Source organism: Pelophylax lessonae (assembly GCF_965119305.1).
Source record: "Pelophylax lessonae genome assembly, chromosome: 13".
NCBI lineage: Eukaryota > Metazoa > Chordata > Amphibia > Anura > Ranidae > Pelophylax > Pelophylax lessonae.
Window position 1 is genome coordinate 127,852,099 of NC_138780.1, and position 27,329 is coordinate 127,879,427.

At 47.9% G+C, this 27,329-nt stretch overlaps 1 protein-coding gene across 8 annotated transcripts in view; it reads left to right on the forward strand.

Annotated features, from left to right (window-relative positions):
* The window catches only part of PCNX1 (pecanex 1), a 388,730-nt gene that overhangs the window by 69,238 nt on the left and 292,163 nt on the right, over positions 1 to 27,329 (forward strand). For all 8 annotated transcript variants that reach the window (XM_082275578.1, XM_082275580.1, XM_082275581.1 and 5 more), the window contains exon 4: positions 25,781 to 25,820. In XM_082275578.1, the coding sequence (XP_082131704.1) occupies positions 25,781 to 25,820 (40 nt within the window). The remainder of the gene's footprint in view (positions 1 to 25,780; positions 25,821 to 27,329) is intronic.

The window sequence follows — 27,329 nt, forward strand, 5'->3', positions numbered from 1 at the left end:
TGCAAAACCAACTGCACAGAGGTAAGTATAACCTGTTTATTTTATTAGAAAAAAGACTTCGACAGTCGCCGCCCACTCACAAGTCTTCACCAATGGGTATTGACCTTTGCTCCGCAGGATAGCTAGGCAACAAGAATTGTTAATACAAAAGCTTTTAGCATAGACACACCCCTAGGGGCTGTCCCCTCAGTCAATACCTCCCTGCACCAGCATTCCCAACTCGGTTTGATCTTGCCTAGCTTAGGAGTAGCAGACTTTCCTGTGCTGGGGCTTTAGTCTCAGCCTTCTACCCTTTTTTGATTTTATTTCAAGTATTTTTCTTTTCTTTACTAGCTGTTATTTTGTCAGCTTTAGTTTAGGGTTCTTCGGATGAAGATGTTCATGCGGAGCTGGGTCTCGGACTGGCCGCCCTAGATCTCAGGGCTGAGTGCCAGATGGATCCCCAGCCTGCCATCGAGCGTTCAGCTTAGGTTTGCCCTGGCACATTGAACGACCCATCCCTGTTCGCTGCAGGGATGCTGCCTGTGAGGTGGCTACCTCACTGGACGCCATGCTGCGGTCTATGGCTGCGGTCCACAAGCGTCCTGGCTGCGGCACTCCCTGTCTGCCTTGATAGCGGTTTGTTGCTGGAGACTGTTCCCCACGCCATCTGGTACGGTAAGCACCTTCTGTGTGGGGACCTTCTGTGTGGGTGTCAGTCTGTGGCTGTGTAGTACCCCCCATGTCTTTGTAAATGCGGGCTCCTTGTCAGATCCCTGTATGGCTGCATTGCCTGTGGGCTGCGGGGGGGGGGGGGGGCCATCCTGCTCTGCTGTGAGTTATGCTCTGGGGGCAGATTTAGGTACAGACATATGTTGTGCGGCGGCCGCTGCTGCGATCCGCCATTTTTTTGCATATATGCTGTGGCCGGCCCTGTCCCTGTACAGCGCCGTGTTTTGGCGCCATTTGCCGCCATTTTGGCAGGCCGCGCTCTTTCGAGCACATGTCGACGCCATTTTCCTGTAGCCTCATCCCTCAGCCGAGCGGCCATGTTTGCGGAGCCTCATAGGCTATATCAGTCAGCCAGCTATTGCATCACTTCCTCTTTCTCTGGGAACATCGATCGGTGGCAGCAGCCTGTTGTGCTCTCTCCAGGTTTTTACCTTCTTTGTCCTGTCATTCCTTGCTCAGTGTTATCTATCCCTGCGGGATCGGTGCATACAGTAGTGTACGGTGGGCTGCGCTCGCCGTGGTGTTGAAGGGCCAGTACCTTTTTTTCCTTTTCATTGCTGGGGCATGGATTCTCAGGATAACAAGTTTCCCCCCGCCCTGGTGGGGGACCAAGGGGCTGCTGCACCCCCCGAGGGGGCTGATCTGGCCGGGGTGGTGGCGTCCTTGGTTTCTCATGTGCAGATGCTGATGGCTGATCGATCCGCAAAAAGGGCCAGGTTATCCATTTCCTCTGATTCAGAGGGCGATGTGGCTGCTGTGGCTGGCGTACCCTTCTCGGGGTCCCGCTCATCTTTGGACCTTATGGGGTCCGAGGGGGAGGCAGAGGTGGAGGGGGTTGATGTTTCTCCCCCTGGCTCGCCTGAAGAGCTTGTACTCATGAATGAGCTGATTGCCTCCATTGAAGATACCTTGCACCTAGAGGATGAGCCTACTCCTCCTGCTAGGGTGTCCTCCTTTGGAACGCAGAGAACTCGAAAATCAGCGCAGGTTTTTCCCTGCCCTGCGGAATTTCATCATACTGTTAATGAGCAGTGGAGCAATTTAAAGAAGCCCTTTACTGTGCCAAGTAAGTTTAAACTGCTTTATCCGTTTGCGCCCTCCACCGACGAGCGTTGGTGTGTGGCGCCTCAGGTGGATCACGCGGTGGCCATTTTGAACAAGGCTACTGCGGTTCCTTCTGAGCACACCCCGGTTTTCCGGGACCCTACGGACAGGAGAATGGAGTCTCTTGCCCGTCATGCCTATATGGTTGCTGGTTCTATGCTGAAGCCTTTTTTTGCTTCCATTATGGCGGCACAGGCTGTTGCAGATTGGACGAAGATGCTCAGGCGCACCCTGGTGGCTGATTCGGCTCCGCCTACCACGTTGGCTATGGTGGATCAGATCCATCAGGGTGTCATGTACTTGTGTGATGCGGACTTGAATTTAGCTTCCTTGGCTGCGCGCCTGTCCAGCGTGGCGATACTGAACCGTCGTCTGATATGGCTGAAAAATTGGTCGGTCGACCAATCTTCTCGCAAGACGTTGGCGGATTTTCCCTACGCGGGATCTCGCCTTTTTGGCGAGGCTTTGGATACTCTGATAAAAGGGGTTACGGGGGGCAAGAGTACTCTCTTACCCCAGTCTCACAAGCATAAGTCCTTCCGTGGTAAACGGAATTCCTCGTTTAGACCCTCTCAGGGGTCCTTTCGTGCCTTTAGGTCGCAATCCAAGGGCAAGCCCTTCAAAGGCCAAGGCTCCCAGAAGAAGCCGTGGGCAGGGAAACAGAAGTCCGGCCAGTCCGGTTCGACTTCCCATACCACTTCCGCCTGAAGGGGCGCCCTCACCCGTTTCTGGGGTGGGGGGATGTCTGCGCGGTTTCCTACAACCTTGGCTGACCCACATTCGGGACAGATGGGTTCAGGAAATCGTTCGATCTGGTTACAAGATCGAATTTCTCTCTCGGCCGGCGGGCAGATTTTTTCCCTCCAATCTTCAGCTGTCTCCGGAGCGCTTGCAGGATCTGCACCTGGCGGTGCGGGACCTGCGGGCCCAAGGGGTGGTTGTTTTTCCGGTGCCTCATCGGGACAGATTTCGGGGGTTTTACGCCAATCTGTTCACTGTGCCCAGAAAGGAGGGCAAGGTGCGTCCGATTCTGGACTTGAAAGCTCTGAACCGCTTTGTGCGGGTTCGCAAGTTCCGCATGGAATCCCTGCACTCAGTGGTGGCTGCCCTGAGTCTGGGGGGGGAATTCATGGCCTCCATCGATCTGAAGGATGTGTACCTACACATCCCCATTTTCGAGGGTCACCAGAGGTACCTTCGATTCGCCATTGCCGGAGGATCACTACCAATTCGTGGCGCTACCTTTTGGTCTCGGCTCCGCGGGTTTTTACCAAGGTGCTGGCGCCGGTTCTGGCCCTGTTGCGAGCACAGGGCATTGCTGTCTTGGGGTATCTGGACGATATCCTGATAAGGTCAAACGCCAGTCAGAGCCTGGTGACCGACCTGTCCACCACGATGCGGACACTGCAGGAGTTCGGTTGGACTATAAACATTCCGAAGTCGACTCTGTGTCCTTCGGTTCGTCTTCCCTACTTGGGATTGATTCTGGACTCTGTCCAAGCAAAGGTCTTCCTACCGGAAGACAAGCTTCGGACACTTCAGGACGAGGTCAGGTCCCTCAGGGACAACCGGCACTCGTCTCTCCAGACATGCATGAGATGTCTAGGTTTAATGGTCTCGGCTTTCGAGGCGATCCCCTTTGCCCAGTTTCACACGGGGTCCCCAAGCGGAGATTCTTGCCGAGTGGGACAGGCGGCCGCAATCCCTGGATCTGCGGATCTCGTTGAGCCACAGCATCAGAAGGGATCTTCTGTGGTGGCTCCAGTCCCCGGCGGTGTCGGGGGGCAAGTCTTTTCGTCCATTGTTGTGGACGGTGATCACCACGGATGCCAGCCTGTCGGGCTGGGGTGGTGTTCTGGGCGTTTTTGTCCTCCCAGGGAACTTGGTCGGAGGAGGAGTCGTCCCTTCCGATCAACATTCTGGAATTGAGGGCGATAAAGCTTTGCCTTCTGCGATGGACGGACCTGCTTCGGGGCCGTCCAGTTTGGGTTCAGACGGACAATGCCACCGCGGTGGCCTATGTCAACCATCAAGGGGGCACCAGGAGTGGCCGACATTCTGTCTTGGGCTGAGACGCACGTCCCGGCGATAACGGCAGTTCACATACCGGGGGTGGAGAACTGGCAGGCGGACTATCTGAGTCGCCAGACCCTGGACCAGGGGGAATGGTCCCTTCACCCGGATGTCTTCCAGATGTTGTGCGCGAAGTGGGGTTCTCCAGATGTGGACCTGTTCGCGTCTCGTCTAAACAACAAGGTGGAAAGGTTTGTGGCAAGAACGCGCAATCCTCGGGCGGACGCCTCGGACTCGTTAGTGGCGCCCTGGCATCAGTATCGTCTGATGTATGCCTTTCCCCCGATTCAACTACTGTCCAGGCTGCTTCGCAGATTGGCCTCGGAACAGCATGCGGTGATTCTGGTGGCACCGGACTGGCCTCGCTGGTCTTGGTACGCAGACCTCGTAAATCTGGCAGTCGACGCTCCGTGGCGCCTGCCGCTTCGGGAAGACCTTCTGTCTCAAGGGCCGATATTCCATCCTGCTTTACAGTCGCTGGCTTTAACGGCCTGGCTGTTGAAAGCCAGGTCCTGAAGGATAGGGGTCTCTCCCCTGAGGTCATTCCCACTTTGATCAAGGCTAGAAAAGCCTCTTCGGGGAAAGTTTACTACCGTACTTGGAAAGCATACTTTGCCTGGTGTGAGTCCAGGGGGTATTCCCCTCGCTCATACTCGGTGTCGAGAGTGTTGGCTTTCCTCCAAACTGGAGTGGACCAGCGTTTGGCGTTGGCCACGATTAAGAGTCAGATTTCTGCTCTGGCCGTTCTTTCAACACCCTGTGGCGTCTAATTCATTGGTTAGCACCTTTGTTCAGGGGGTGCGACATTTGGCCCCTCCTAGCAGGGAACCATTGCCTCCATGGGACTTGAACTTGGTTCTGTCCGTGTTACAACAGGCTCCCTTTGAAAAGATCAGGGAGATCTCGTTGTCTCTGTTCAAGAAGGTTGCCTTTTTGGTGGCGATCACTTCGGCTCGCAGGGTGTCTGAGCTGGCGGCTTTGTCCTGCAGCTCTCCCTACCTGGTGATTCACAAGGATAAGGTGGTCTTGCGACCTAACCCATCCTTTCTTCCGAAAAGGATCTCGGAGTTTCACCTTAATGAAGACATTGTCTTGCCTTCGCTCTGCGCGAAGCCTAAGCATCCGAAGGAGGTTACCTTACATTCCTTGGATGTTGTCCGGGCGATCAGGGTTTACCTGTCGTCCACTAAATCTTTTCGCAAGTCGGATTCCCTCTTTGTCCTTCCTGAGGGACCTCGGAAGGGCATGGTGGCGTCGGCTGCGACCATCGCCAAATGGATCAGACAGACCATTGAGCAAGCCTATGCCTTGAAGGGGAAGGTTCCTCCTTTCCCTGTGAAGGCGCACTCTACCAGATCTTTGAGTACTTCTTGGGCTTACCATCATCAGGCTTCTGTGGCTCAGGTGTGTAAGGCGGCGACTTGGTCGTCCGTTCACACCTTCTCAAAATTCTATAAGGTGGATGTTCAGGCATCGGCCGATGCCTCCTTTGGCCGTAAAGTTCTCAGTGCGGCAGTTTCTTAGGGACCCTTGTTTTTGTGGGCCCTTGGTTATTGGGGTGTTTTACCCCTGGGTTACTTGTTTTCCTGGGTTGTTGCTCCTGTTGAGCACGTTTTCCTATTGCCCAGTTGGTTCTCTTACTGTGGTAAGGTTCCTTTCTCTGATGTGGGTACTGCGTTGCCTTTTCTACGGTTGCGTCTCCCACCCCTCATGTCTACACTGCTTTGGGACGTCCCATTGGTGAAGACTTGTGAGTGGGCGGCGACTGTCGGAGGACGTAAGAGAAAACTGAATTTTTGTAAAATCTTACCGTAAAATTCCTTTCTCTGAGTCCTCCGACAGTCTCCGCCCCCGCCCCTCTTTTGGGGTTTTTGTGTACTCTTACTGCTATGCTACCAAACTGAGTTGGGAATGCTGGTGCAGGGAGGTATTGACTGAGGGGACAGCCCCTAGGGGTGTGTCTATGCTAAAAGCTTTTGTATTAACAATTCTTGTTGCCTAGCTACTCCTGCGGAGAAAAGGTCAATACCCATTGGTGAAGACTTGTGAGTGGGCGGCGACTGTCGGAGGACTCAGAGAAAGGAATTTTACGGTAAGATTTTACAAAAATTCAGTTTTCTCTGTCGCTCATTGACAGACGCAGTCCCCTTGATTAATATCAAATCGGGTTATACTGCCCTCTACAGGAGTAGGACACTAGGCAGAAGGAAAAGGTTCTGGCCACACCTTAGGGGCAGTCCCAGAGGGTATATCCTGTCTCTCCCTGCTACAGGATGTCAGTTTTTTTCTGTCTAGTTAGGAGTAAGGACCTAAGTTCCTTGCTGGGATCTTGGTCCTGGCAAGATTTTTTTTTTTTAGAAAATTTTTTTTAGGCAGCTTTTTTCTCTAGTTGTTCCTGTGAGATCTTCAAGCAAGTATGCTGAAACTGGGCGACGGGCTGGATGTTAGATCCAGTGGTCACCCCAGTCAGCCTACGAGCGCGTGCAGGCCCTAGCTCCGCGCTGGGTCGGCCGCGACATAGTCCCACTGGACGGGGACTGACCCTGCGAGTTAAACGTCTCGCCTGGACGTCGACGACCAGTTGGAAACTGAGTCACGGCGTCCGTATTGGTCGACAGCCCCCCCCACCTCGGTGGAGAGGGGTTCTGTCAGGAGTTGGCGCCCGCCTGTTCCGGCATGGTGAGTAAAATGTTCCCCCTCTCCCCCTGTCGGGTTTGTGGGTGGACGCGGGCCCCTCCCTGGGATGACCGGACCTTTATAATCCTGAATTTGGCAAACGCGTAAATCAGCACATCAACAGTATGGAGATGTGTAATTTTTACGTACCCCTCGGCAGACACGTTGCACAATACCACAAAAACATAATGCCAAAAGTAATATTTACAGCCCTGGAAAGGATACACATACCGTGTAGAGGGGGGGACTGGAACAAACGGTTGCTACAAATGGAAATGAGGTGGATAAGACGTCTCCAAGCCACAAAACCACCTGGACTAAACGAGAACGAGAGTTTTCGTCCGTTTTTGGAGGGTTTTTCGTCAGGAAAGACGGATTAAAAAATCAAAAACCTTTCCTCAAAAACTTTCCCTTTTTTTCACCAACAATCAATTCCTAATCATTTCTGGACCAACAGCCACTAACATATATCTCTATATACTGTGTCCTAAATCTTACAGCCACTGTATTGACTATGGTAATTAACTATAAGATTAACACACCATCCATCCATCTATTCCATTCTCTATCCGATACCCATATACTGACCGATGCTATATGAACCCTCAATATGTCTCTATACACCGGTCCTCATTATCTCTGGACTGACATACCAACCAGTGACACCTTATCCTGCCAGACATGGCCCTGGAACAACCCTGGAATGTCCAGATATCTAGATTGCTCCGTGCTGATCCATCAGCCACCCCTAAGTGGGATCAATATATCCTACTGCTTAAAATCGTTTTCTATTTACCCTTATGTATTGTTTTATTTCCTTTATCTATATTTGCATTTACATGATCTTGTTGTTCATGTCTGTTTAGCATACTCTGTTTTGCCTATGGCTATTAATTTATAAAAAAGACCAGTCCTTGTTATCCAATCTATATTGCGATACTCCACATACATCGATTATGGCTGTCGGCAGTGCAGATCGGCCCACCACATTCCTTCTAGTCACACCCAGCACGGGTAGCCCCTACACTCCGATGTAGGGGCGGCCCGGGACCCACCAATCCCAATCATGGGAAGGAGGGTACCTTCTTCCGTGCTGGCGGCCAGAGAGCGTCCTTCACAACGGGCCGTGGCAACCTGCGCGCGCATCCGACAAGCGCAGGTTACTATACAGACGCCACGTCACGCTCGGAGTCTAAGCCGTCCCACATGCAGAACTTACTGCGCATGTGCGGACGTCTTTAAAAGGCCGGGGATCAACAGTCAGCTCTCACTTCTCCTTAACAGGAGGAAGGAGACGGACACTACCTGCGCCGACCGGATGAACCACTCTGCTTATTCAAAGACCATTTAAATGTAAGTCATATAGGGGAATCCCTATCCATGAATAAAAATTTGGCACTTACAAGTCACCTTATATACTGTTGCAAGCACTCTTTCAGTTAACTGGGAAGTTTAATGAAAACTATGTAACAGACCGCTCTGATACACTTTATTACTATACATTGTAGACCAAGCATTTGGCACGGTCAGAGGGAGGAATAACCACCCCCCCCAATGAGGAAGCACGTACTAACCCCCGCAACTGTAAGTGGTCACAAACCTTAAAATACATCAAATACACATTCAAGATACAAATTGGACACACAGTATCCAATGATTACCCTCTTCCTTCATCTATACCATCCCAGGTCTTTGCGCAGAACTTGATCCCGCTGTGACTACAATAAGGACAGGGGACCCTGACGCACTAGCCGCCAGCCCTATTAATGTATGTGGAAATATTTTTCTACCCATTTTTTGTATTCTACCTATGGTTAAATTTAAGGCCCTAAATAAACTGAAATACAACTTTCTTTTTCATAGAACAAACACTGAGTGACTTTAAGCTTTGAAAAAGGCCTGTGAGCCGAAACGCGTCAGCAAACTGGGACCTTTTTGGGAGGACACCTAGTCCTTTTAACATCTACTGAAAAACAGCCCAAAAATCCCTAAAACTTGTCACCTTTGCACCATTGTCACTGATTCCTCGGAATCAACTTGTTTCTTACCTTTTCACACTTGGGCTCCTTACCCCAAGCACTATACTCACCATTATGTTATCCAATATATTTGGAAAATTATTTTTGTAAATAAATTTATTTTGACTTCTTCATCCTTTTGTGGAACCATATATCTTTGATTATTCTTTGTATATATTTTATACATATTGTATACTCATACATCAATACTTGCATCTACTTGCCCATAAAGTCCCACCCTTGACTTGGCTTGAGGCACCAAAAAAACCCCCAATATATATCTTTTAGGGACGGTGGCAACACCTACTCACCTTGTGCACAAAAGAAATAACTCCCCCCCCCCCCCCCCCCCTTCAATCCTGGATCCCCCCTCTATCCTATAACGGGTGTCACAGATCCCCCTCTTGAGGGTGATTTAGTGAATAGGAACCAGAAGGCTTGGTTTGGGAGCTGACAATCGGAAGAAGGGACCATGACTGAAGTCAGTGGCTGGCATTACTATTAGGATGGAGCATCTTACCTGATACATAAGGTGCAATACAGGCCGATGCCTGTGCCTGGACTACCGCCATCCTCTCGCAGGCCGCCATCCTCTCGCAGGCCGCACAGGCCGATGACTACCTCCCGCAGGCCGCTGCTATCTTGCCACAAGCCGCTGCCATCCTCCACAGGCCGCCGCCATTTTTCCGCAGGTCGCGCGGGGCCGCCATCTTGGCGTAGCCTCGTGTCTCCAGCATGGGGGCGGCCATGTTTGAGATGACCAAACACCTCGAGGAGTAATTGGGAGGCGCCGGAAGGCGTGTGAAGGGCCGGAGCCGCCTCCTTTACCCGGGAAAGCAAGCCAAAGACTTCCTGTCTGTAACAGACAGTGCTGGGAGCAGGTTGATAGAAACTTCTGTGCATCAGGTGGTGAGCCTTGGGGTCTCTCTCTCTCTGTGGGGTCCAAGCTGGTAACACTGAGGGGCGCTATTGCCCTGGGGGACTAAAGAAAAAAAAATGTTTTTTCTTTGCAATTATTTATTTTTTTTGTTTGCTGGCAAGTGTCTTGTATAATCATGGACCCTGCCACACATGTATCCCCACCTGATCCCCTCGAGGTGGCCGCAGGACCCTCCAGTACCCCTCTTGTGATTGATGCATTATCAGCAGTTTTGGAGTCTTTGGTATCCCGGGTGGAGGTAGCCTGTCAGGGACGGGGGTCAAGAAAGCGACCCTCGCCTACCCCTATTTCATCTGATACTTCAGATACGTATTCTGAGATGGTCACTGCAGCCGCAGGTCTCTTTTCTGGGGCTGTTGTCTCAGGTACGGTCTCCTCAGACAGTGAGGAGGACGCTTCTGCCTCCGCCATAGCACAAGAAGAAGTGTTGGTGGATGCACTAGTTGTGTCTGTCCGGGAAACCTTAAATCTTGAGGTTACACCGGCAGAGGTAGCTGAGACTGATATTCCTTTTGGTACTAGCAAGCCTACCAAAATGGCGAAGGGTTTCCCTTGCCCAAATGGGGTCGTCCGAAAACGAACCCCTGCTATTTCCAAACGAATTGCTAGGTGCTATCTGTTTGAGGAATCCCTCATTAAAAAGATGGACGGTACCACCGGTGGTGGACTCACCGATTTCCAGACTCAATAAAGCCACTGTTAACCCGTTGGAGGACGCTCCGTCTTTTAGGGATCCGGTGGATCGAAAAGTGGAAGCGGAATTCCGCTCCATTTTTTCCCGGATAGGGTCAACCCTTAGGCCAGTGGTTGCCATTGGTTTAGTTTCACAAACATTGACAGAATGGGTTGGCTAATCTCCCTTTTCAAGGGGATCGCCGGTTTGGGTGAGATTGTAAGGATCTCACTGGGGCAAGAGCACTTTCTTGCCACAGACTAAGGGTAAAGGACCTCGTAACAGACGAGGACCTTCCTTTTCTGCTCATAAAGAGTTTTTTCGTTCCGCTGGGGCGGGCGATAAGGCGAAGCCCTCCAAAGCCCCTTCAGGGGGTCTCCAAAGGTTGCTGGTCGGGTAAACAAAAGTCCGGCTCAGCCAAGCCTGAAGATAAGTCCAATACAGCCGGGAGGTGCGCCCCCACCCATCTCTGGGGTGGGGGGACGTCTTCACCGGTTTCCGGATCCATGGCTTTCCAGAATCCCGGACAAAGGGGGTTCGCGAGGTCATACGGTCGGGATACAAGATCGAGTTTCGATCACTTCCACCGGTGCGATTCTTCCCTTCCAATATTCGACTATCCCCGGATCGCTTAAATGCTTTGCGGGGGGCAGTAATGGACTTGGTGCAACAAGGAGTGGTAGTTCCCGTTCCTTGGACAGTTTCAGGGGTTCTATTCGAACCTGTTCACAATGCCCAGGAAAGAGGGCAAGGTGCGTCCAATTCTGGTCTTGGGAGAGATGGAGTCCATCCGAACAGTGGTGGCCTCCCTGCATCAGGGGGATTTCCTGGCGTCCATAGACATCTAGGATGCCTATCTTCATATCCCCATCTTCGCAGGACATCAGCGTTTTCTTCGCTTTTCCCAAAGATCATCCCTGGTTCCCACCAGGAGACTGAACTATCTGGGCCTAAATTTGGATACATCCTTGGCAAGAGTGTTTCTCCCTGCGGAGAAACTCCAGAAGATTCAGTCAACGATTCGGATGTTGCTGTCCCTCAACTGGCTGGGACTGATGGTGGCCTCCTGGAGGCAGTACCGTTCGCCCAGTCTCATACCCGAATTCTCCAAGAGGAGATTCTTCTCAAATGGAATCGGAATTCCGATTCCCTGGACAATCGGATCCGGTTAAGCGAGCGGACCAGGGAGTCTCTGGTCTGGTGGCTTCGGTCTCCGATGCTCTTCTGATAAACTCCAGGTTACCGATAAATGTGTTGGAACTGAGAGCGATCAGACTTTGTCTGATTTACTGGACGAGCAGCTCCAGGGCAGCCCGGTTCGGATCCAATCGGACAATGCCACGGTCGTGGCTTATGTCAATCACCAAGGGGCACCAAGAGTGCCCTGGCGGCCATAGAGGTGGCCAGCATTCTTCATTGGGCGGAACAGTTGTTCCAGCTCTCTCTGCGCTATTCATTCCGGGGGTGGAAAATTGGCAGGCAGATTATCTCAGCTGTCAGATTCTGGATCAAGAGGAATAGTCTCTTCATCCAGAGGTATTTCACCAGCTGTGCCTCCATTGGGGCACCCCGGATGTGGATCTGTTTGCATCTTGGCTCAACGGGAAGGTGCGGAGGTTTGTAGCTTGCGCCCGCGATCCTCTAGCGGACGCAGCAGACGCGCTGATCGCCCCGTGGGGGCAGTATCAGCTACGGTATGCCTTCCATCCTCTCAAGTTACTGCCGAAACTTCTTTGCAGGATAGAGATGGAGGGAATTCCATTTATCCTGGTAACTCCGGACTGACCTCGTCGAGCCTGGTACGCCGACTTGGTCAGGCTGGTCGCGGACGCTCCTTGGAGACTTCATCTCAGGGAGGTTCTGCTGTCTCAGAGACCGATCTTCCATCTTGCTTTACAATCGCTGGCTTTAACGGCCTGGCTATTGAGACTCCGGTGCTGAAGGACAAGGGATTGTCAACTTCAGTTATTCCTACTTTAATTAAAGCAAGGAAAGCGACTTCTAGAAAAGTCTATCATCGCACATGGAGGTCTTGTATTGCGTGGTGTGAATCCTTTGGATTTCCTCCACGGGCCTATTCGGTTACCCGAATCTTGGCTTTTCTGCAACAAGGAGTTGAGCAGAAGCTGGCCTTGAGTACTATCAAGGGTCAGGTTTCAGCGTTAGCAATTTTCTTTCAGAAACCTTTGGCTACCCATTCCTTCGCGCGGAATCTCATCCAGGGGGTGCGGCACTTGGCTCCGCCAGTGCGCGCGCCCTTACCGCCCTGGGATCTTAATTTGGTGTTGTCGGTTCTTCAGAAACCTCCCTTTGAAAATATCAGGGAGATTCCCTTGCTTACTTTATCCCAGAATGTGGCCTTCTTGATGGCCATTACTTCTGCACGCAGGGTGTCAGAACTGACCTCATTATTTTGTCGTTCCCCATATCTGGTGGTTCATAGGGATAAGGTTGTTCTTCGTCCGAATCCATCCTTCCTTCCTAAGGTGGTTTCAGAGTTTCATCTGAATGAGGACATTGTATTGCCTTCCCTATGTCCTAAGCCCAGTCATCCTCAGGAGTTTGCTTTACACTCCTTGGATGTGGTTCGGGCAATCAGGGTATACCTGAAAACTACGGACTCGTTTCGTAAAACGGATTCACTTTTTGTGATCACGGATGGCCCCAAAAAGGGGTTGCCTGCATCTGCCGCGACCATCTCCAAATGGATCAGACAGACGGTGGTACAGGCTTATTCTATTAAAGGATCGGAATCCTCCATTCCCTGTTAAAACGCACTCCACTCGGGCGCTTAGTGCTTCCTGGGCCTTCCGCCATCAGGCGTCAGTGGTTCAGGTTTGCAAGGTGGCTACCTGGTCGTCGGTTCATACCTTTACAAAATTTTATAAAGTTGATTTGATGGCATCGACGGATGCCTCTTTTGGCCGCAAGGTTCTGCAGGCCGCAATTTGAGGAGACCGTTGGTCTACCTCGAGGGTTTTCCTGTTGGGAGTCTCATCCTTTTGACTGATGAGCCTTTAAGACTTCTAGTCGGCACCAGTTGGGCCTTCTAGATTGGTTTTTGATTTCTGTTATCCCACCCCTCATTTGTGGCACTGCTTTGGGACGTCCCGATTTGATATTAATCAAGAGGACTGCGTCTGTCAATGAGCGACAGAGAAAAATGGATTTTTGTAAGATCTTACCGTAAAATCCTTTACTCTTAAGCTCATTGACAGACGCAGTACCCGCCCCTCTACTTTTGAGTTGGGTTGGGTTAAATTCTCTGACACTGCTTTGTGACATAACTGACATCCTGTAGCAGGGAGAGAGAGGATATACCCTCTGGGACTGCCCCTAAGGTGTGGCCAGAACGTTTTCCTTCTGCCTAGTGTCCTACTCCTGTAGAGGGCAGTATAACCCGATTTGATATTAATCAAGAGGACTGCGTCTGTCAATGAGCTTAAGAGAAAAGGATTTTACGGTAAGATCTTTCAAAAATCCATTTTTACAATCACTTTAAAGACCCCGTCATCAGTGTTTTCATCTTTTATATAAAGTTATTTTTTTTTTTTTTTTTTTTAGGACTTTCCGCGTTAAAATATTGAAGGATTATATTGTTTGTATATGGGTTCAAAACATTTTATGCAGTACATATTTGGTTTAATCATAAGTTTGGTATATATTGCTTACAGGGAGTGCTGCACCATTCTTTTTTTTTTTTTTTTTTTTTGTGTTCATTTTATGATTTATGTGAAGTGATTACACATATTTGTGTTTAGCAGCTCTTTTTTTTTTTTTTCAGATCGCTGTGTGTCTTTGAGCTAATTTTATTTGTCCTATATTGGTGTAGTGCAGGGGTCATACATATATTTAGTCTTTTTGTTAATTCCAGAAAATACCTCACTATCCCTTTACTGCAACTGATATGTTTTTAGGCTAGCATAGTCATTGTTTGGTTAAATTATTTTAGCTTTTTAAAAAAAAGTTGAAATATCATTGCTGTATTATGTTGCGCACTTTTTTTTTTTTTTTTTAGAATGCTCCTATGCCTCTTTATTGTTCCCAAATACTCCATTCCTGTTTTAACTACTCAATAAAATGTAGGTGTCTGAAGCTGCAATTGTGCGGTCTGCATATTTACAGTTTGGCATTGTTTGCTTGTCCTGATGAAAAGTGAAGAACAAGTTCCAAATCTATGATGATTTAACGGTGTTAAAAAGAAAGAAAATAAACATGTCTGAAAGTCCCTTGGACTCAAGTTCACGATAATATATGAAAACAAGTTTACATAATGGCGGTATCGGGCTCTCCTCGCTAATCTCCTACTCAGCCCCTCCCCCTCTGCAGTGTACACTGAAGTGTTGGGTATTAGATTAGTGTGAAATACCTTGGGTACATCTCCCGCTCTGCTGTCCTTCTCTCCTCCCCCCACTGACTGCTGGGGGTCACGGAAGGGTCAAGCGGCGATGTAATGAAGGTATTTCACACTATTGGATTACAAAAACACACACTGGACTTTATTTAAAACGCTAATAAAGTGGATGCTAGGATTTTACATACACTAATATTAATACAGTAATATCGGTAACCTCTGGGGGCCGATACCAACCTATCGGCCCTCGATATACCGGCCTTGCCAATAATCGGTGGATCCCTAGCATCCAGTCAACTTTTAGTTGTTTGTTTAGGTGTGAAATTGGAAACTAGCAATTTGAACTTGAATGTGGAAAACAATTTTAGCAAGTACCCATTCCCACTTCCGGCTCGATCACCTACGCTATTGAAGCGGAAGTTCGTCCTTTGCCGCAGCCCTGGAATGTGTCCCATTCACACAGCGCAGCTCGTACATCCGCTGTGGGAAGCCAGCTATGATGCCGCAAGGAGTCCCAGCCAGCTTCCCTTAGTAAACATGCCAGCGCTGAGGAACCGATGGTGAAGAACCGGCCCGGGTGAGGATGGCAATGGATCCCTGGACTGGTAAGTATCCTTTTTATTAAAAGTCAACAGCTACAGTTTATGTAGCTGCTGACTTTGCTTTTTTTCTAGGGTGAAGAACTTCTTTAAAGTACACAGGATGGTAATTTAGGTACATAGGTTTATGCAACTGCCTTTAGGAGGTTGGAAACTGGCAAAACAAAGCTATAAGGACAGCCTAGTATAACCACTCCCATAATGTTTCAGTTTTTCGTGGAGGCAGATGAGACTTCTAGTTTATTAGTTCACAGGGTGCTGTGAATAAATGTGATTTTGAAATGTGACAGCAAGTGCAGTAGAGAGGAAGCCCTGCTCGCTGTCAGGGTGGGGTGGGGGATCGGGGGGTGTTGGGAGAGGTGCTAGAGCATGTAACCTAAAACTCTAATAAATACGGGTGTAATGTCTAACGTGCTCCAAAAGGTGAACTTGACTTTTAAAGACCCTGTAGATAAAAGGCTATGAGCCTTATTCTCACTCACTTTTTCTTGCCAAAGCTCCTAAACTTGACCTCATAAAAGCCTATGTGTCAATCAGTGTTAATTTCTTCGACTAAATTAACACTGTTTTAGTCGACTAAAACTAGAACAATTCAGATGACTAAAATACGACTAAAACTAAAATGACATTTTAGTCCTAAGACTATGACTAAAATTGATATCAAAATAAACACTACTCTCCTGGACATTTCTAAATCAGCAACACAATTCCATCCAAAGCATGTAATAATATCAAATTCAAGTTTAAACTTGACTTGCACTACCACATAAGCTTAAGTAGGGGGCATCTACTAAGCTGCTCAAAGAGAAAAAAATTAAGAAAAAGGCTTTTCTTCTATTTTTTTCTCTTAATATTTAATGTTGGTAATATGTTCAGGCAATATGTGCAATGACATTACAGCCAATAGAGTTTACAGTTTTTGTTTTTTTTTTTGTATTTTAAAGTTGCATTTCTGTTTGTCAAAAAGCAATATTTTTGTTTATGTAACTTGGTTTTATTTATAAAGACGTTATATATCACAATGACTAAGGCTACATTCACACCCGAGCGTAGCGTTTTCGTGCGTTTTTTTACCGCGATTTTTACAGCGATTTTTGTGCAGGCGTTTTTAGATTGAATAGAGATCAATGGAAAATGCCTGTAATCTGCCCAAAAAGAAGCTCATGTACTTTTTTGAGCGTTGGGCGTTTTGCTCACAGCGTCAAAACGCTCAGATGTGAACAGGGGCCATTGAAATGAATAGGATTTGTCTTGTTGGGCGTTTTGAGAGCTGATCCTAGAGCAGAAAAACTCCCCAAAAACGCCCCAAAACGCCTACATGTGAACGGAGCCTAAGAGCCGGTTCACACTACCGCGACCTCTAAGTCGCCTCATAAGGGGCAACTTGTTAGCGCGACCTTAGCGCGACTTTGCGCATATTCAGCGCGACTTGTATGATAGACGACTTTGTACGACTTTGTATTTAGCCAATCAGAATATGATGGTTCTGGGTCATGCTCAATCACACAAAAAAAAGTTCTTAAAATTGTCGTTTTTGATAGAGAGCCAATTATTGAAAAAAAAAAAGAGATTTCTTTGGATTTAGTGTCTGGGGGGTCTAAAAAGTGTTCCTGTGAAGTTTCAGCTCTGTAGCATGTCCAGAACCAGAAAAAAAAGATAATTTTTCTTAGAATTTTTAGTAGCACAGGGATAGGGCTCCGCTCCTTTCACACCTGGGCGTTTTTGTTTCAGGCGTTAGGCATTTTTTGGGCGTCTTTGGAGGCAGACATAACATCTGAACTTCTGTGTAGGGGTATATATACACACACACACACACATATACAGTGCTTTTGCGAAAGTATTTGGCCCCCTTGAACTTTGCGACCTTTTGCCATATTTCAGGCTCCAAACATAAAGATATAAAACTGTAATTTTTTGTGAGGAATCAACAAGTGGGACACAATTATGAAGTGGAACGACATTTATTGGATATTTCAAACTTTGTTAACAAATAAAAAACTGAAAAATTGGGCGTGCAAAATTATTTAGCCCCTTTACTTTCATTGCAGAAAACTCTTTCCAGAAGTTCAGTGAGGATCTCTGAATGATCCAATGTTGACCTAAATGAGTAATGATGATACATAGAATCCACCTGTGTGTAATCAAGTCTCTGTATAAATGCACCTGCACTGTGATAGTCTCAGAGGTCCATTTAAAGCGCAGAGAGCATCATGAAGAAAAAGGAACACACCAGGCAGGTCCGAGATACTGTTGTGGAGAAGTTTAAAGCTGGATTTGGATACAAAAAGATTTCCCAAGCTTTAAACATCCCAAGGAGCACTGTGCAAGCGATAATATTGAAATGGAAGGAGTATCAGACCACTGCAAATCTACGAAGACCTGGCCGTCCCTCTAAACTTTCAGCTCATACAAGAAGATTGATCAGAGATGCAGCCAAGAGGCCCATTATCACTCTGGATGAACTGCAGAGATCTACAGCTGAGGCGGGAGACTCTGTCCATAGGACAACAATCAGTCGTATACTGCACAAATCTGGCCTTTATGGAAGAGTGGCAAGAAGAAAGCCATTTCTTAAAGATATCCATAAAAAGTGTTGTTTAAAGTTTGCCACAAGCCACCTGGGAGACATACCAAACATGTGGAAGAAGGTGCTCTGGTCAGATGAAACCAAAATCGTACTTTTTTGGCAACAATGCAAAACGTTATGTTTGGCGTAAAAGCAACACAGCTCATCACCCTGAACACACCATCCCTACTGTCAAACATGGTGGTGGCAGCATCATGGTTTGGGCCTGCTTTTCTTCAGCAGGGACAGGGAAGATGGTTAAAATTGATGGGAAGATGGATGGAGCCAAATACAGGACCATTCTGGACGAAAACCTGATGGAGTCTGCAAAAGACCTGGGACTGGGACTGAGATTTGTCTTCCAACAAGACAATGATCCAAAACCTAAAGCAAAATCTACAATGGAATGGTTCACAAATAAACATATCCAGCTGTTAGAATGGCCAAGTCAAAGTCTAGACCTGAATCCAATCGAGAATCTGTGGAAAGAACTTAAAACTGCTGTTCACAAATGCTCTCAATCCAACCTCACTGAGCTTGAGCTGTTTTGCAAGGAGGAATGGGCAAAAGTTCAGTCTCTTGATGTGCAAAACTGATAGAGACATACCCCAAGTGACTTACAGCTGTAATCGCAGCAAAAGGTGGCGCTACAAAGTATTAACTTAAGGGGGCTGAATAATTTTGCACGCCCAATTTTTCAGTTTTTTATTAAAAAAGTTTGAAATATCCAATAAATTTCGTTCCACTTCATGATTGTGTCCCACTTGTTGATTCTTCACAAAAAAATTCGTTTTATCTTTGTTTGAAGCCGGAAATGTGGCAAAAGGTCGCAAAGTTCAAGGGGGCTGAATACTTTTGCAAGGCACTGTATGTATGTGTGTGTATATATATATATATATATATATATATGTGTGTGTGTGTGTGTGTGTATGTATGTATGTATGTATGTATGTATATATATATATATATATATATATATATATATATATATATATATATATATATATATATATATATATATATATATATATATATATATATACACACACATATAGGTGTAATAGGAGCGGAGCCCTATCCCTGCTCTACTAATAATTCTAAGAAAAATGATCTTTTTCTTATGGCGGTCACCCTAACATGGATGAGTTCTGTCACCCTGGCATAAAAGGAGCGGAGCCCTATCCCTGCTCTACTAATAATTCTAAGAAAAATTATCTTTTTCTTATGGCGGTCACCCTGGCATGGATGTGTTCTGTCACCCTGGCATAAAAGGAGCAGGAGAAAAAAAGTGAAGGCGCCTGGCGCCTGTGGGACGCATCTCACCATACCAGGAAGTGAGATAAGGCACCTGGTGTACTTCCTGGTATGGTGAGATGCGTCCCACAGCTTATGGGACACTTGTATTAGCACATAAAGCAGGACCCGCCTATCTAGCTGTGATCTGCAGTCCTTGAGAGCGGCGCTCTTCTATCATGTGAATTGTATCCCAGGTAGCGAGGGGTTGTTAAACAACAGCCATGATGTCCCTTGGATCATCGGAGAAATAGGAGAAAGGAGCAATATATTCTGTCTAAATTAAAAAGAAGTTTGTAAGGTTTGATCCACCTAATATAAAGGGATCGCAGGCGTTGGAGGTCCTTGCGACCTGCTTTAATTTGGTAAGAAGAAAAGTGTGACACACCTGATCACCGGAGCACACAAGATCCAAGCATCCAATATATTTATTTATTGTATTTCTGCATGAATTGGCTTGGACTTTGATGTATATATCGGCACTTTAAAGCACTTAAATATAGGGATGCACCGAAATTTCGGCCACCAAAATTATCGGCCGATAATGGGTTAATATTGCCGAAAATAAATATGGCCGCCGTGGGGAAGGAGGAGGGCGCAGCACAGCGCAGGGCAGGTTTTAAAAGTCCCGCCTCTGGCCGGCCGTCCGCCTCTCAATGACGTCCCTACTACGATCTGTGCATTATGAATGGACATACCAGGCGGGGGGGCGGGGCGAGCGGCCGCTATAGAGAGAACTAATGTGATCCATCCCTGTCAGCTCAGCACGACTATGTGTGAATGAGAACAGAACTGACCTGACACCGGGCGGGGGGGGGGGGGGGGGGGAGCTGCCGCTATTAGCTGTAACTATGTGAGAGCTTCACTTCCCAGTCAGCGGATATACATGCCTGTCAGGGAAGTGAAGCTCTCACATAATTACAGCTAATAAGGGCCGCTCCGCCCGCCCCCCCCGCCCGGTGTCAGGTCAGTTCTGCTGGTCTCATCTACTAGTGACCGACCAGTGGCAGGTATTTAACCCCTTTGTGCTGCATTAGTGCAACCAGTATCAGTGTTAAGGAAAAGTTATCACTTCCGATGGGAACTGAGAGCGATCAGACTTTGTCTGATTGCCTGGACCAAGCAGCTCTAGGGCAGCCCGGTTCGGATCCAGTCAGACTATGCCATGGTGGTAACTTAGTTCGATCACCAAGGATTTCACCAGCTGTGTCTTCAGTAGGGCATCCCGGAGGTGGATCTGTTGGCAACAGGAAGGCGCGGAGGTTGGTAGCTCGCGCCCGCGATCCTCTAGCGGACGCAGCAGACGCGCTGAGCGCCCCGTAGGGGCAGTATCAGCTACTGTATGTCTTCCCCCCCTCTCAAGTTGCTGCTGAGATTTCTCCGCAGGATAGAGGTGGAGGGAACTCCAGTTATCCTGGTAATTCCGGGCTGGCCTCGTCAAGCCGGGTACGCCGACTTGGGCAGACAAGTCGCGGACGCTCCTTGGAGACCTCCTCTCAGGGAGGATCTGCGGTCTCAAGGACCGATCTTCCATCGTGCTTTACAGTCGCTGGATTTAACGGCCTGGCCATTGAGACCCAGGTACTGAAGGACAGGGGATTGTCAGCTTCAGTTATTCCTATTCTAATTAAAGCAAGGAAAGCGACTTCCAGCAAAGTCTATTATCGCACATGGAAGACTTGTATCGCGTGGTGTGAATCTTTGGGATTTCCCCCACGTACCTATTCGGTGACCCGAATCTTGGCTTTTCTGCAAAAGGGGGTTGAGCAGAAACTATCCTTGAGCACTATCAAGGGTCAGGTTTCAGCGTTGGCAATCTTCTTTCAGAAGCCTCTGGCTATTCATTCCTTGGTGCGGAATTTCATCCAGGGGGTGCGGCACTTGGCTCCACCAGTGCGCGCGCCCTTACCGCCCTGGGATCTTAATTTGGTGTTGTCGGTTCTGCAGAAACCTCCCTTTGAAGATATTAGGGAGATTCCCTTGCTTACATTATCACAGAAGGTGGCCTTCTTGGTGGCTATCACTTCTGCACGCAGGGTGTCAGAGCTGGCTGCATTATCGTGTCATTCCCCATATCTGGTGATTCATAGGGATAAGGTAGTTCTTCATCCGAAGCCATCCTTTCTTCCTAAGGTGGTTTCAGACTTTCATCTGAATGAAGATATAGTGCTACCTTCCTTGTGTCCTAAGCCCAGTCATCCTCTGGAATGTGCGTTGCATTCCTTGGATGTGGTTCGGGCAATCGGTATACCTGAAGACTACGGAATCGTTCCGTAAAACGGATTCACTTTTTGTGATCACGGATGGCCCCAGAAAGGGGTTGCCTGCATCTGCCGCGACCATCTCCAAATGGATCAGACAGACGGTGGTACAGGCTTATTCTATTAAAGGATCGGAATCCTCCATTCCCTGTTAAAACGCACTCCACTCGGGCGCTTAGTGCTTCCTGGGCCTTCCGCCATCAGGCGTCAGTGGTCCAGGTTTGCAAGGCGGCTACCTGGTCGTCGGTTCATACCGTTACAAAATTTTATAAAGTTGATTTGATGGCATCGACGGATGCCTCTTTTGGCTGCAAGGTTTTGCAGGCCGCAATTTGAGGAGACCGTTGGTCTACCTCGAGGGTTTTCCTGTTGGGAGTCTCATCCTTTTGACTGATGAGCCTTTAAGAGTTCTAGTCGGCACCAGTTGGGCCTTCTAGATTGGTTTTTGATTTCTGTTATCCCACCCCTCATTTGTGGCACTGCTTTGGGACTTCCCGATTTTATATTAATCAAGGAGGACTGCGTCTGTCAATGAGCGACAGAGAAAAATTGATTTTTGTAAGATCTTACCGTAAAATCCTTTTCTCTTAAGCTCATTGACAGACGCAGTACCCGCCCCTCTGTTTTTGAGTTGGGTTGGGTTAAATTCTCTAAACACTGCTTTGTGACATAACTGACTTCCTGTAGCAGAGAGAGGGAGGATATACCCTCTGGGACTGCCCCTAATGTGTGGCCAGAACGTTTTTCTTTCCTGTCTAGTCCTACTCCTGTAGAGGGCAGTATAACCCGAGTTGATATTAATCAAGGAGGACTGCGTCTGTCAATGAGCTTAAGAGAAAAGGATTTTACGGTAAGATCTTACAAAAATCCATTTTTTTTTTTTCAGGCGCTCTCCAGTTGACAGTTGATCTCCAAGTTACCTTTGTTTTTATTGCTGTTCCCACCCCTCAAGTTTGACACTGCTTTAGGGTGTCCCTACGGTCAAGAAGATGAAGAGCTGTGTCCATCAATGAACAAAAGAGAAAATCGGATTTTCGTCTTACCGTAAAATCCTTTTCACTGATGTTCTTTGACGGACACAGCACCTGCCCCTCTATGGAGTTGGGTTTTTTCCTTCTGACACTGCTTGTTACAAAATTGAATACCTATAGCAGGAAGTGGGAGTATACCCCCAGGGACTGCCCCATAGGCGTGTTCAAGCTTTTTCTCTGCCTCGTGTCCTACTCCAGTAGGGGAGCAGTATAACCCTACGGTCAAGAAGAGGAAGAACTATGTCCATCAATGAACATCAGAGAAATGGATTCTACGGTAAGAGAAAAATCCCATTTTCTCTTTTGTTCGACGGACACAGCTCCTGATATTCTTAACTATTGGTTTATACTGCCCCCTACAGGAGTAGGACACTAGGCAGAAAAAGTCTGCCTATGCCTATGGGCAGTTCCAGCTGGTATACTCCCTCTCCCTGCTGTAGGTACACTTTTTTTTTTTTTTTCCTACACTGCAGCGTAGGCAGAAAAAGTCTACGCCTATAGGCAGTTCCAGTGGGTATACCCCCCCCCCCCGCTAGTGGTACACCCTTCTAGGGATCCCTCTCGGGTCCGTGGAAGGCCTTGTGGTGCCGCATGGGGACGCCATTTTGTTGTAGCCTGTGATTTATATGCTTGGCGGCCATGTTTGTGTAGTCCGGAGGCCATTTTGCAGTGCTTTGCCATTGGAAATAGCAATGACCATGACAGTGGAGCCATGTGGGTGGCCATTTCGGCGTTGGGAGCCCCTCCTCATCCCCTGGTGCTGACTCCTGGACCCCTATTACTTCCTGATTGCAATGGGTGCAGTGTAGATTATCCCGGTGGCTTCAGGTGCCTGTTTCTGCTGGATGTTGTCTGGTGGGGTTCTCTCCCTCTCTGCTGAGGATCAATTGGTGCTCTGTGCCTGGCGACTGGATGGTGCTGCCTGCGCGGTGGGGGGGTGTCCCTTGCAGTGTTTTTACACCTGTTTTGTGCGGTCCCGCTGGTGACTCATGGAGCACATCTCCCCACCTGATCCCCTCTCTGAGGCTGTGGGGCCCTCTGGGTTCCAACCATCCCTCGATGCACTGATGGCGGTCCTGGAGTCCTTTGTGCCCCGGGTGGAGGTGGTTTTCAGGCGACGGGCTAGCAGAAAGCACCCCCTGCCTTCCCCTGTCTCATCTGTCTCATAAGATCCTGAATTTTATTCGGCCGCCGCGGACATTGGTCACCCTGCTGGGTCTGTCACCATGCGCCCAGAATCTTCTGATGGTGAGAATATTTTTGCCATATCTGTAACCGCACTCGAAAAGGCACTGGTGGAAGCACTGATTGTATCTGCGTGAGACCTTGAAGATGGAGGATGCAGCTGCGACGGAGGCGCAGGTTCCCTGGCACTCACAAGCCATCCAGAGCGGTCAAGGGGTTTCCTTTCCCCGCCTATTTTGACAGAATTGTCGCTAAGGAGTAGGGACGACCAAAGCGTCCCATTGGAGTCCCTAAGGGCTTTACTAGGCATTACCCCTATGAGGGGTCTCTTATTAAGATGTGGACTATTTCACCGGTGGTGGACTCTCCTGTTTTCCTGGTTAAACAAGGCAACCATAATTCCGGTTGAAGAGTCCCCGGCCATTAAGGATCAGGATGACAGAAAGGCGTAGGCTGTGGCCCGCAATATGTACACTCTGGCTGGTGGAGCACCGAGGCCGGTATTCATTATTGCCCTAGTGACGCAAACTGCAAGTAGGCTAAGTTTTTACTATGTGACCTGGAGGGGGAACAGCCCCCCCCCTGGTTTTGCTGCACTGGCTGACCAGCTGGTCCAGGGGCTGCAGTTTCTGTGGTGCCTATTTGGATGCGGCTTCCCTAGTGGCTCGGCTCTCTGTTTTGGCAGTGGTCCTTCGGCGTGTCTTTTGGCTCAAATACTGGTCTGCGGACCAGACTTCTAAAAGGGCCTTGACTAATCTTCCTTTTTAAGGAGATCCCCTGTTTGGATCTACCCTGGATGACATTAAAGGTCTCACGGGGGGGTGGGGGTTAATGAGTAATTTTTTTACGCAGGCGACTAAGGGCAAGAAACCTTGTCTTAGACATGGGCCTTCCTTCTCGGCTCATAAGTGTTTTCGTTCCTCAGGGTCGACTGACAAGGCTCGAAGCCTGGCTTCCTCTGAAAGATCCAAACAAACCTGGTCTGACAAACCGAGAGCAGTCTTCTCCACACCCTTGGTGCGTACCTTTCTTCAGGGTGGCTGAGATTTGGTTCCTCCAGTGCCGTCTCCAATGCCACCTTGGGACCTCAATTTGGTGCTTTTTGCTCTCCGGAAGCCTCCCTTTGAGAACCCTTTGGACATTCCCCTGCTTACGGTGTTGGTGGCTATCGCCTCTGTGTGCAGGGTGTCAGAACTGGTGGCGTTAGCCTGTCGTTCACCTTTACCTGGTGATTCACAGAGATGAGGTAAGTATTCGACCCTTTCCGTTGTTCCTTCCAAAGGTTGTCTCTGATTTTTCATTTTAATGAAGGCATTATGTTGCCTTCCCTGTAACCCAGTCCTAAACATACGAAGGAAGTTGCCTTGCATGTCTTGGATGTGGTACGGGCAATTAGGTAGAACTGGCAGCTTTGGAGTCTTTCCGGAAGTCAGACTTTCTATTTGTGCTTGCAGATGGGCCTCGTAAAGGGTTGTCTGCTTCCTCTGCGGCCATTTCAAGATGGATCAGACACAGTGATTCAAGCCTATTCCATCAAGGGTCAGGTTCCTCCTTTCCCTGTTAAGGTGCACTCCCCTAGGACGCTAATAGCCTCCTGGGCCTTCCGTCATCAAGCGTCAGTGATGCAGGTTTGCAAGGCATCCACCTGGTCGTCGGCGCACATTTTCACAAGTTTTATAAAGTGGATGTGTTGGCATCTGCGGATGCTTCTTTTGGCTGCAAGATTTTACAGGCTGCTGTTGAGAGGACCTGATCCTCTTTGAGGGTGTATTGTTTTTTTATTTTTTTTTTCAGGTGGACTTCAATTGTTTTGGTTGAGCTCCTGTTGCCTGGTTGGCTACCGTTTTTAGCCTTGGGAATTTTTTTTGCTGCTCCCACCCCTCATGTTTAACACTGCTTTGGGACGTCCCAGTGGTTATGAAGATTAGGAGCTGTGTCCGTCAATGAACGAAAGAAAACGTAAAATCCATTTACCGTAAAAATCCATTTCTCTCATGTTCATTGATGGACACAGCACCCACCCCTCTGTGGAGTTGTAATTCTTCTGACACTGCTTGTAACTAAACTGAATACCTATAACAGAGAGAGGGAGCATACCCCTGGGACTGCTCATAGGCATAGCCAGATTTTTTTTCTGCCTAGTGTCCTACTCATGTAGGGGGAAATATAACCCAATGTTTAAGAATATCAGGAGCTGTGTCCGTCAATGAACATCAGAGATATGGATTATACAGTATGTCAAAAATCTCATTTTTATTTTGTACGTTTATAATTTATGGTTTTTCTTTCTCAATAGGTTGGAATGTCTAGATATGGAGCTGCATCAACAAGTAAAGGTATGTCAACGTGCTCTTTGGTGGGATGCTTTTGATTTGCATTTATATATAGGTAAAATAAAATAGTTGATGTAGGAATGCTCTTGATTAACTGCTCTATTGAATGTGCCAACCGTTGTAGGTGCTGTGCTTATACTCCTAGATGTGGTTCATTGAATTTACCCTGAAATAGTTATTTATTGCCACTTCCTTAATTAGTACTGCTGTACAGGAAAAAAATGCCAGCAATATTAGTCATTGTATATAGGAATTAGAAAATAGGTTCATATTTACTGGATCTCTCCGCTGATCCCCGTTGAACCCTGTTAAATAGGCAGTTTATAGGTCCATGTCTGCTCCACTATGCACAGAGGAAATAGACACAGCCCCACTGTCCTCTACGGGGCATTCGGATGGAAACGGACTGTCATCCGATCCGCTGGACGGCTGAGAAACGGATCCCCCATCCGAGTGTTTTTTGGCAGATCAAATCGGATGCTGGCGGGTGTCAGCGGACACGTTTGCTGACAACCGCCCCTTCATAGAGAACAATAGCTGGTGTGATCAGGTCTACCTGAAAAACTGACAGGCGGACCTGATCGGACTGCCCATATGAAACCAGCCTAACTCACCTGAAAGATCTAAATCCAGCTGTGAACAAGTATAAATGACACATGATAAATATTTAAAGATGAACTCTAGGCAGATTGCTGAATACGCAGATGATATACATATAAGAGAACTGGCCTACCTGCCAAAAGCTTTATATTTCTGCCCACACCTTTCTGTGATTTACGCAGCTTTGCCATATACCTTCTATGGCAGGAGTCTTGTTTTTTTTTTTTCTACTGCAGTTAAAACTAAACTTGAGGATAAGCGAATATTGTCAAGAGCCCCATGTGTTCTTAAATCTTGTTGTGCTTTATGTATTTCTTTCATAACTGTGCAGCAATCCAGTGTGAAACTTTACCTCTGTGCAAGAGCTTCCTGTAATAAGGACTGGTCACTGCTACTGGCTCTCTGGAGTGCAGTCACTGGTCTTGTAACCCCCCCCCCCCCCATAGCTCTGCTCTCTGCACAGGCTGTGCACAGTTATGTCACTACTACTTTTACAAGGCGATACCTTGGTTTGCAGAGATATTTGATGTACGCAAAGTACATTTATATCCCTTGTAGCTAGTAAATATTTTTGTTGTGCCCGGAGTTAAGCTTTATACAATTCTTACAGGACTTGCACCACCCCCAGTCTATGACTGGACATTTAAAGAAAAAGCAGCAGACTAATGAGCTTATCTCTATCACTGTGTTCTCTGCCCCTACCAACATATTCCTTGTCAAAACATGAGCATTGCAACACAACCGATTGGCACCTTATGTTGCTGTAAAGCTGCAAGGGGCTGATGCCAGGTCAAAATTGGGTATTTGCACTCCTTGCAGTTAAAAACAAATAAATACCTTTAATGATGTGTTAATGGATACAATGCTACATTTGTGTTATTTATATTTGCATGGATTTTAACTTTTAAAGAT